Raw genomic sequence first — 11,143 nt, forward strand, 5'->3', positions numbered from 1 at the left:
TGTTGGAGGTTTTGAGTTGGTGTTGTTTTTTGGTTGTTGGTTTGAAGGTAGTGCTTGCTGGGTGGCTTCAGGTTTGTGGCAGAGATTATGGGTTGAAGTGGTTTTATGAAGGGGAAGGTTGTGATTGGGTGAAGGGTTTGGTTGAGGCTTTGTGCCGGGAGTTGGGTTTGGGGCCTCCCCTATGGGGCTGCGCGCCCCACCCTTTTTTTTTAAACCCAAAAGTGCCCTACGGAAAGGTACTTTCCGTATTCAATTTAACTGAATACGGAAAGGTACTTTCCGTATTATATTTTGATGAATACGGAAAGGTATTTTCCGTATTTAACTCTGACAGGATTCCCCCTTTTTCCACCATTACTCCTCCCTCACCAACTTTCACCAACCCCTCACCAGCCCCCCTGAACCTCCTCAATGCCTCCAGACCACCCTCTCTCTCACCCTCTCCTACCTCACTTTCATTCCCAAGCTCTCCACCACCATCCACTCCTTCATTTCCCAAGCTCTCCACCACTACAACAAGTGTTGTAGTAGAGGTAAGTCTATGTGTTTATTTGTTGTTATTTTGTAGGATTAAGTAGTGGAAGTAGTTAGATTAAGTAGTTTAAGTAGTTAGATTAAGTAGTTTAAGTAGTTAGAAGGATGGGTTTTTCAATACTGAGTCGTGATATAATACGGATTGTTATCTTCCGTATTGAATATGGAAAGGTACTTTCCGTATTCAGTATGGAAAGTAACAATCCGTATTCGGTATGGAAAGTATATTTCCGTATTGAGTATGGAATGTAACTTTCCGTATTCTCTTCCAGGGATGACAGATTCATTTTTCTTTGGTGAGTCACAATTGATTGAAGCTGGATTTCACAATGGTCAACCTGAAGAGGCCACTACAGAGGTGCCACCACCAGCATTTGTGCCCCCGTGTATAAGTATAGATGTCTCGCATTTATTTGCAACTGATCAGGTATTCTTTGAACATATTTTTGCATTGTTTTGAGAGTGTAATATATCAATTCTTATTATGTCTTGATCACCCTTGTAATCAATTCTTATTATTATAACAGATTTTCCCTACCCGTGATGATCTTATCAATTGGGTTCATGGAATTGCGATTGAAAATGGATATGTTACGTTGATCACAAAGTCAGATTATGGTGGGAATGGAAGCAGAAAAGCTTATGTCATGTTGGGGTGCGAGAAGCATGGTAAATATGTTCCTTATAGAGACCCTGACCTTGTTGAAGGGACGAGATCACAAAAGACAGGTTGTCCTTTTAGACTAAAAGGACGACCTAGGAAAAATGGCATAGATAGAGATTGGCGGCTAAAGGTGATGGAAGGTATACACAACCATGAACCAGCTAGGTCACTACTTGGGCACAATTTTGTTGGTCGTCTAAAACCCGGAGAGAAGGAGCAAGTGGGAAAAATGACAAGGAGTTGGGTTCCACCGAGAAAGATGTTGTTGACTTTGAAGGAAAACAATCCTTCAAACTTGACTACCATATCTCAGATTTATGGTGTTTGCAAGAGGTTAAGAAAATCCCTCCGCGGGGGATTGACAGAAATGCAACACTTGTTGAAGAAGTTGGACGGTGACAAGTATGTCCACTTTGAAAGACATGAGCCTGGATCGGAAGTCATTAGGGATGTATTTTGGGCTCATCCAAATGCTATCAAACTGTTCAACACATTTCCATATGTAGTGATTATGGATTGCACATACAAGACAAACAAATATGCAATTCCCTTGCTTGAGATTGTTGGACTGACTTCCACAGATAAGACATACTCCATAGCCTTTTGCTACATTGTTAATGAGGGCACAGATGACTACGTTTGGGCACTGGAGTGTATGAAGTCTCTATTAGCTGATCAAGCCATGTTGCCTAAGGTGATTGTTACTGACAGGGATCTTGCCTTATTGAGTGCTGCTAAGCAAAGCCTTCCTAACACTACACATTTATTATGCTTGTGGCACATCAACAAGTGTGTTTTGGCAAAGTGCAAACTCTATGTTGGCACAGATGATTTTGCTGAGTTGGTTATGATGAAGTGGGCAGAGGTGGTGGATGCTGCAACAGTTGAAGAATTTGAAGTGAAATGGATGCAATTGTTTAATATGTGCAAGTGGGCAGAGTCCTGTCATTTACAACCACCCCATCATCAGAGTCCTGTCATTTCCAACCACCCCATCATCAGAGTCTTGTCATTTTCATCCACTAAATGACGAACTTGAAACCTGACATTACTATCTACCACCAACCAACCCCAACCACACTTGTATTATCCACCAAACACCATAAATCTTTTGACCATTCTGCTATAAATCTCTCTGGGTTCTTTATTCTTCTTCATCCTTTTCTTCATGTCTTGCTTTCGAAGATAAAAAAAACAATGGAACAAGACTGGGATGCATTAGTCCGCCGTTGCAAACGTCAAGGCAGCACTTATAGCAGCTCTCGTCCTCTCATTCCTGGGCCAGCTGGCGCCGTCCAGGCTGCCATGTATGGGCGTAGATCCAACCCTAACACACTACTCATTCCGACCCAAGAATTTTTGAGGCGTGCGCTCGAAGACAGATCAACCGAAACCGATCCTGATTTCAATTCAAATGCTTGGCTTACAGCCCTGCAATTGGTGGAATCTGCCACTCCGCTGGGCACAATCACAACGAATGTTGAGAGAGTAGAGAGTGTTGTTGCTGTTATTAAATCATGCACTCCCAATGGTTTCGGAGATGCCAAAGTTACCCTCAAGGTATTTGCTCGCCTTTGATTATTCACCCCAGTGTTGTTGCTGTTATCCTGCCTTTGATTATTTACGGTGTAGTTATACGGGTTTTTTTCAATACAAGAGTCGGCATATAATGAGTGAAAATAGAAAGCATGATTAATATAAAGAGAGTCCTAATACAAAGAGTCACATGTCATAATATAAAAATACAAAAAAAATATACAAATATATAGTCAATCACTCGCCCCGACCCCTACCGGCCCCTCTACGACCTCTAGGTCCACGGGCTCTGCCTCCACGGCCTCTGCCTCCACGCGCACCCTCTGCAGGAGCACCCTCTCCACGGGCTCTGCCTCCACGGCCTCTGCCTCCACGCGCTCTGTCTCCACGACCTCTGCCTCCTGCAGCTCTAGCTCCTCGGACAGCAGCAAAGGCTACCCCCTGGGTACCAATGAAGGCATTGGATCTAATAAGATCCAGCGCCCTCTCAGTGAGGGATCGGGAATGCGTGCCCTCTGCAGGAGCATCTGGCACCTCGAGTGACTGCTCCAACAAGTCCCCGGCCCGACGCATAACAGTCTGCAAAAATAATGTAGATACATTAGATACAAATAAAATATCATGAACAAAAAATCACAATTGAATGGAAAATAAAATTCAAACTTACCACTGCACTGAACTCCTCCCTCCTATCATCAGGGATGATGAACCGATGGGACACAGCGCTGTACCACCTCATGTAATCCTCCACAGCCTCTCCCGGATATGTAGCGGGGATCCCCTGAGGGCGGAGGTGCGGCGCAAACTCAGCAAAGGCAGCATCTGCGGTCTCAGCAAGGGACCCAGACGTCTGGATCTCAGAGGGGTGTCGAGGGACATCCTGTATGAAGCCAAACTGGCGCAGAACCCTCTCTGGTAGATGCCGTCGAACAACACGGCCAAATGGCGACCGGATGTAGCCAGAATACATGGCCCTCGGATCCCGTGGTCGATGAGCCCGATGGTCCTCAAATGGGGTCCATATAACGTCATCCATCGTCAGCTCATCGAGCATGACTCGCCTCTCATCAAGGCCTGCATGCCCGACCCGGGACATAGCCCACCGCCGCGCCCTAGGCTGGTCCTGCGAGTACTCCGGATCCGCCCTACGGATAATGACGCGGTCAGAAAGGTACTCGTAGACCTATCCTAGCAGGAGCGAGGTAAAACCTCCCATCTGGGCCGTCCCCCTCCTGGACGCTCGACTAAGCTGGTCGTATAGCGTAGCGAGCGCAATCGCGCCCCACGCGTACTCGCACACTCGACCAAGATCCTCCAACATCCCTATCCAGTAGACGGTCGTATGGTAGCCTCCGCTCTTGCTAGCAAAGAGCGTGGCGCCTAGCTGGTTCACCAGCCAAATCCGTGCAGCGTCCTCATATCGGTGCTCTACAATGAAGTGAATTAAGTTAATAGTTTATAATAATACAATAATAATAGATACAAAGACAATACAATAATAATTAAGACATACCCGCCAACGCAGCCTCATACCGGGTCTGCAAGACCCCAAAGCGAATAGTCTGGGACCTATTCGTATCAAACTCAGCCTCATAAATACCAACAGATCCTCCCATCAACTGAGCACAGAGCGCTGCACACTCGTCCCTCTCCCCCCTCCCAGGCGTATAGAACCTCGACCCCATGGGGAGATGGAGAAGAGCCGACACGTCGTCCAAGGTGATAGTCATCTCCCCGAACGGCATGTGGAAGCTACTAGTCTCCTCATGCCATCGCTCCACAAGGGCCAAAATAAGGCCTGCATCTGTCACCGGGTAGCTGCAATATGGTAGCTGATGAAGACCCGTCTGCTCAATCAACTCTCGAACCCGCCTGTGACTGTCTGAATCACCATCACAAGCAAGGTTCCAAACCTTCCCCCCAGCTGTGGCCACCTTCAACTGTCGACGGTCCACATACCGCTCGTCTGTGCGTAGGAGTGCATGCCACGCCCAGGGAGCCTTGTGATCAGCATAATGGGTGAGGAGCGATAGCTCAACAGGCCCCCCCGGAAACGGCGGCAACCTCTGGATCAGGTCCTCCTCGCCACCCTGTGCCCCCTGCTCCCCCTGCTCTGGCGGCAGGACATCAGCATCAACAGTAGGCGGAGGAATACTATCCTCGTCAGATCCTCCCATGCCGGATGAGGCCTCGCCTGATGACTCCTCGCCGGAAGACTCCTCGCCTGAGGACTCCTCGCCTGAGGACTCCTCGCCTGAGGACTCCTCGCCTGATGACTCAACCATGGGAGAGGGCGGAGAAACAACTGTAGGTATCTCAACCGTGGGAGACGGCGGATAATCAACCAGAGGAACCTCAATCATGGGAGACGGCGGAGAAACAACTGGAGCTGAAGCCTCCACCGCCTGAGAGGTTGCAGCATGATCGCCGCGCCGGCTAGAAGCATGTAACCGCCGGTGTCTATCCTCAGTAGCCCCGACATCCTCACTAGAAGCATGAGACCTCTTTCTGTTCTTCATTCTCACTATATATTCAGAGCAAACATTCACTATATATACCATTTCAGCCATAGACAGAAACATGATGCAAGCAAATGGAAAATTCCTAGAATTTTATAAGTACATAGATGATAATCGGATCTTCTGTGGATTATGCATGCTTGGATCAACTTTTATTTTCCTAATAATCAATTATGGCATCTAGAAACTACTCACAAATGCTTTGGAAACCTTCTATAATTGATTCTGAACCCAGAATCAATTATAAGTGTTGGGTTTGGTTCTGAGATGAATACGGAAAACGTTTTTCCGTATTCAATACGGAAAACCATGTTCCATACTGAATACGGAAAACCATTTTCCATATTCAATACGGAAACCTGTGATCCGTATTTACCCAGAAACGCCATTAACGACAATGAGCTATCGGCCCTAAACCCAAACCACATTCAAGACATTTCAGCCAACAATACCTCTACACAAGCAACAATCGACTACCCTAGGGTTCAATGATTAACATAATTTCAAGTTAAATGAGGAAAATCCAAAAATCCTTACCTCTAGGTTTCAATTCTGAGAATGGGGTTGTGAAGAGCTTTGATGGAGATGATGGAACCTTTCAAGTACACGGTTCAAGCAAGGGGAGCGACAGAGATCGAAGGTTGAAGAGGGGAGAAGAGCTTGGCAAAATACGGAAATGGGTTTGAAATGGGTTTGAATAAACCCTTGCCGGTTTACATACTAATATAATACGGATATTAAACTTCCGTATTCAATACGGAAATGTGTCTTCCGTATTCTATTAAAGGGGGGCGTTCCAGTAATTTCCCCACTTTAAGTGGGGCGGGGAGCCCCATAGGGGGGGCCCCAAACCCAACTCCCCTTTGTGCCAGGGATCAATTTCTCCTGAGGAAGAAGCGATGGTGGTGATTGATGGTTCATGGAAGGTGAGGTTGGTTGTTGTTTGGCGGTTCAATGACAGGGGAAGTGGGAATGGTTGCTCTGGATCAAGTGAGGACGATAGAGAAGATGCGAGAAAGAGAAAGCAGATCTGGTAACGTGAGCAGATCTAGTTCACAGTTTCAGTAGGAAGCACAAGAGGAGGAGCAAATCGCAACAAAGGAGAGGAAAACAGAGTAATTTCTCAAATATGATACCCATTTTCGTTTTTTGAATGCTCACTTCAGAAAGTTGCAAACTTTGCTCTAATCTTGTGTAATTTGTTTTGAGTTGCAGGGTGGTTTCATTGGGTCAAGTTGAGTTCGAAGCTTTTTCTCATCCATCATAATCATTCCGTTGCTGGGTTTTTATTTTGTTAAACAAACAAATCATGTTGTGAAAGTGTTACCATGGATGAATATGTTGTTGAAGAGATAGTGTTTGTTGTTTTGCCTCAGAGATTGGGACCAGATGTTCAAGAAGAAGGAGATGATGAAGAAAATGAGAAGAAGGAGAGATTTTGTGTTTTTGATTTGTAATTGAGTTTTTTTAATTAATCAATTTTTTAGTTAATTTGTTTTTTTTAATTTAAACTAATGATTTCCACCTAGGTAAAAAAAATATAAAAACGGAAATTGTTAACGTCCGTTATACTTTTTTTTAACAGAAGGACCAATTTGACTGGCATTAGCCACTTTGGGGGACCGCGGGATGGATAAAATTCATTCAGGGACGAATATGAAGTCGGTGGACACTTTGAAGGACCAAAGTGACCATTTACCCTTAATGTATTGAGTTTTCCTTTATTTCCCAAAATGCATATGCATTCTTGCTTAATATATAATTTAGAACAACACAAGGATGTTGACTATTATTACGATAAATATTAGGGAATGTTGAAGCAATAATCGTAAACATTAGGAAAAGTTAGTACAATGTTCTTAGTAAAATAATGGTAATTAGTGTCTTATTAAATAATAGAGATTAAAGATGATGTCAATATAATAATAATAAAGCATCAGGGAGTTCAAAGTAATTTTTCCAAATATATAATATGTATTTAGTTATTACAGATATAAGTTAAAGAGGCTAAATTCTACAACTATTTACCACCAAGTACATAGATTTAATTTACTGATACAAGGTTTTTTTTTTTTGATCGGCTACTGATACAAGGTTGTTCTCGCTTAAGCACAGTTTTCAGGTTCGAGTCTTTATAAATGTACAACTGCATTAAATACTTAATAGAAAAAGCTTTACTGTCCATTATTATCATACCCGATTCAAAATTGAAAAAAGCAATTAAATACACTAAAAAAGATTCTACTTCTATGTAGTCCATGGTTTTGACTTTGCATCCAAGAAAATCAGTCACTACTAGCACTCTGCAATGCAAGATGTCCAGCTTATCCACCTATTACGAGAAACCAAAAGCCAACAAAAGCAATAATTATCTTTAAAATAATAAAAACAAAAGCAATAATTGACAGGTGAATAAATTTATATAATTACTACAAATTTAGCGCTTTCATGGACTAATTAATTTTGACCTTTCCTGTCTTTAGTGGCTTCTAAACCCCTAGAGGACTAATTAATTTTGGCCTTTCCTTTGATGTAAGTTGGGTATGATTCTCTAAAATAAGAGTTATTTTTTAGATTAAGATAAATCATATTTAGTATTTACCTTAAATAGCATGTTGATTTTTTAGAACAGATTAACATTTTAATAGTTTCGAAACAGAGTTCACTTAGTTTGAATTGATTTATTTTTGTTAGAAATCTTTTTTTTCTCAGTTTTAAGTGTTTTTGAAAGAAAAATCATTTGTTATAATTAAATCTTTTCAAACATATCATTTTCCGATATAAAAAAAATCTTTTCAATCATACACTAGTTTATGTAACCAAAAACATACACTAGTTTATACACTGTACTTTTAATATTAAAAATGGGGGATAATAATAATAATATTAAAAAAAAAATATTTATAATATTCATTTTTATGGTTATTATTTTGAAAAAAAGTAAGAATCATATAATATTTTTTCTTAACAAAAATGATAGAACGGAAAGAGAGCACCACCAGACTATCGGGCAGAATGCCAATAACATGCTGAAGAGACTAACATAGGCTAACTTCTAGGTAAGCTAACTCCTAGGTAAGCTAACTCCTAGGTAGATGACCATCCTTTCCCTTGGATGGTGAAGGAAACCTTCATCTCGAGGGAAATAACTAATCGTCAGAACATGCTTTTACACTGCAAAAGCAAAAGATATTGAGGAGATATACGAGAGGCTTGAAGGGAGAAAGAGGAGAAGCGATGATGAGGTTGATGCTAGAGGGGACATAATAGAGAAGTAAAAAGCTTAGCATACAACCTTTTTCGAAAGCAAAAAGTTTATTGAATTCATATAGAGTCGAGATATAAACCCTCTCGACAAGGAATGATCCAAAAGTACTTTGTGTGGGAGGTGAAAGTTGAACATTCCTTTTTATGCCACAACTTTACAGAAGAGAAGGTAAAGGTGGAAACCATGAAGTTGATTCATTATGCCTTAGTTGGATCACGTTCAAAAGGAAAGGAGATGGTATAATGAACCATTTGTGAGTACTTGGGAGGAGATGAGAAAAATGATGAGAAGACGTTATGCACATTCTTATTATTTTAGAGAACTCAACAATAGAAAGAAAGAGCAGAAAGCGAGGTCACCTGAAAGTGAAAAGTTAAAGCACTTGAAAGAAAAAGAAAGTAAGAGTTAAAAGACAATGGAAAAGAGAGAAAATCAAAAATAAAGAATGCTTAAGAGAATAGAAAAGAGAGTGAAAAGAAGGATGAATTGAGAGAAAAAGTAAACAAAGAAAGAGAGAAGAAACTTGAATTAAGAGAAAAAGAAAAGGAGTGTGAAAAGAATACAGAAGGGATAAAAAAGAAAGAAGGGAGCAAATAATAGTGATGGTCAAATGTTTATATTGTCAAGAAGTTGAGTTGAATTCTAATGGTTCTAATGATCTTTCTTTGTCTAGTGGAATTAGGCCCCGTTTGGAAGAGCTTATCTGGTAGCATAAGTTCTTATGTCAGTGTTTATGAGAGCTTATGCAAACAGCTTATGACATACCATAAGCTGTTTTGAGCTTATTTTCATAAGCTATTTATGATAGCTTATGAATAAGCGCTTATGTCATAAGCGCTTATGACCATAGCGCTTAATTAAGTTGTGTTTCCAAACGGGGCCTTAAACTATTTTACATGATCCAGAACTGTTAGAAAAATAATATAAAACCATTCATGTGGCTTTTACCCAACAACTTAAGTTTTTGGATAATTGGTTGCTTGACATGGTATCAAAGTCTCTATGACCAAACGGTCTAAAGTTCGATCCTTGCCGCCCTCAATTGTTCTAATAAAAAGTTGAATTTAAGCACATGGTAGGTGGGCATGTGCATTTGTCCACGCTTCAAGCCCAAATGACTTTTGCGTGAATGAGTGTGTTAGAAAAATAATATAAAACCATTTATGAGACCTTTACCCAACAACTTAAAGTTTTGGGATAATTGGTTGCTTGATAAGAATCATGTGACCTTACATCAATTGATAATCACATTGGTCTCATTCCCAGTGCACCATTAGGTACTAAGCGGACATTTATTAGCAATCCTTAAGAGACGGAGCAAGAAGCTAGTTGTTTATGTTTATTTGACTCACATGACTAATTTTTTTTATGATACATCTTGCATCTTGCATGATGAGTGCATCTTCACATGTTTTTAATTGTATTCCTAGTTTGAGAAATTGTAAGAAGGTGGATGTGCCATAGCTAGAGAATTTGAGACTCATAGTTCTAATTGTGCATTTATAAGAAAATACATTTTTGATTATCTTGATGAATTTGGCTATTTGCAAAGTGTGGTACTTGTATGTCGATTGAGATAGGTTCTTAGATATTGCATTTTTTGAATGTTGCTTTAATGGTTGGTTGTATGCTTAATGTGAGTCTTCGATCTCAGCGGCTGAACTAGGATTTATCCATTAAATAGCGTATTCAATATTATTTTTTATGACTTATTTATTTCTTTAATTCTAGGTAATACTAAGCTAAATTCAGGGACAAATGTTTTACCTTTGATTCAAGGTAATATTAAGCTAAATTCAGGGACAAATTTTTCTTAAAGAAGGAGGGCATGATGAGAATATAGGAGACAGTGAGACACTTGAAGATTAATGAAAAAAAGACTAAAAAGTCGAAAGAAGAACATAATATTTTCGCTTTATTCTTTTAATTTACGTATGTATTTTTGGGGTGAATTTTCCGATAACCCTTTTGTATTTCTCCAAGTTTATTTTCAGTGTCTTTTATGAGTTATTAAGCCATCATTAGGATTAGGGGACTTTTACTTTAGGTTTTAATATTAATTAATAGGTGTTTAATTACTAGTGGAGTTAATAACTGATGGAGTCATTTAATTGTTAGTGGGAAAATTTTCATTTAATGGAATGTGTAGTAGCCTACTTAGTCTTTAAATACGAACAATGTAACATTTGATGATCAGATTTTGAAGATTAATCAAATTGAAAATTTGCTTCCTTGTGAGGGTGAATGTTCTCATAGGTTCTTCACTGAACCATTTACTGATCTTATTAAAAAATCATTTTCTTATGCAATCCTGATTTGACTTATCAATATTTGATTGTGGCGCCTTCTCCCATATTTCATTTCCATTTTTTTTTTACTTTCAATTATGTTAAGTCTTTGTGTCATTTTCTTTCGTTCATGACTCGCTCTGTAGAATGTTTTTTCGGGGATTTGTGACTCAAAATCGTAGTTCAGAAAATCATCTTTCACCTCATTTTTAAATCAACCAATTCATATTTTTTGTAACCCGAGTCATGTGCAAGTCCTAGTTAGGTCTGAAAATTCAAGAGGCTTAGGTTGAACCTCATTAGAAAATGACGTGAATGACAGGTGAAACATAGT

General features: G+C 40.3%; 2 protein-coding genes across 3 annotated transcripts; one reads left to right on the forward strand and one right to left on the reverse strand.

Annotated features, from left to right (window-relative positions):
- Positions 1–331: 331 nt before the first annotated feature.
- Positions 332–2,291, forward strand: LOC130723879 (protein FAR1-RELATED SEQUENCE 5-like). Its single transcript, XM_057575023.1, has 3 exons — positions 332–533; positions 807–961; positions 1,062–2,291. Exons 2-3 carry the CDS (start codon positions 809–811, stop codon positions 2,226–2,228), a joined length of 1,320 nt encoding a protein of 439 aa, XP_057431006.1. The 5' UTR covers positions 332–533; positions 807–808; the 3' UTR covers positions 2,229–2,291.
- A 562-nt stretch (positions 2,292–2,853) lies between these two features.
- On the reverse strand, positions 2,854–6,107 carry LOC130726710 (serine/threonine-protein phosphatase 7 long form homolog). 2 transcript variants are annotated; one of them, XM_057578007.1, is made up of 4 exons: positions 5,791–6,107; positions 4,248–5,258; positions 3,402–4,162; positions 2,855–3,313 (listed from the first exon to the last, which is right to left on the reverse strand). In XM_057578007.1, the coding sequence occupies exons 2-3, from the start codon at positions 5,251–5,253 to the stop codon at positions 3,918–3,920; spliced, it is 1,251 nt and encodes a 416-aa protein (XP_057433990.1). In that variant the 5' UTR covers positions 5,254–5,258; positions 5,791–6,107; the 3' UTR covers positions 2,855–3,313; positions 3,402–3,917. The 2 variants fall into 2 exon arrangements, with proteins under 2 accessions (XP_057433989.1, XP_057433990.1); XM_057578006.1 differs by lacking the exon at positions 5,791–6,107 and having other exon boundaries at positions 2,854–3,313; positions 4,248–5,689.
- Positions 6,108–11,143: the final 5,036 nt, after the last annotated feature.

Source organism: Lotus japonicus, chromosome 6 (assembly GCF_012489685.1).
Source record: "Lotus japonicus ecotype B-129 chromosome 6, LjGifu_v1.2".
Taxonomy (NCBI): domain Eukaryota; kingdom Viridiplantae; phylum Streptophyta; class Magnoliopsida; order Fabales; family Fabaceae; genus Lotus; species Lotus japonicus.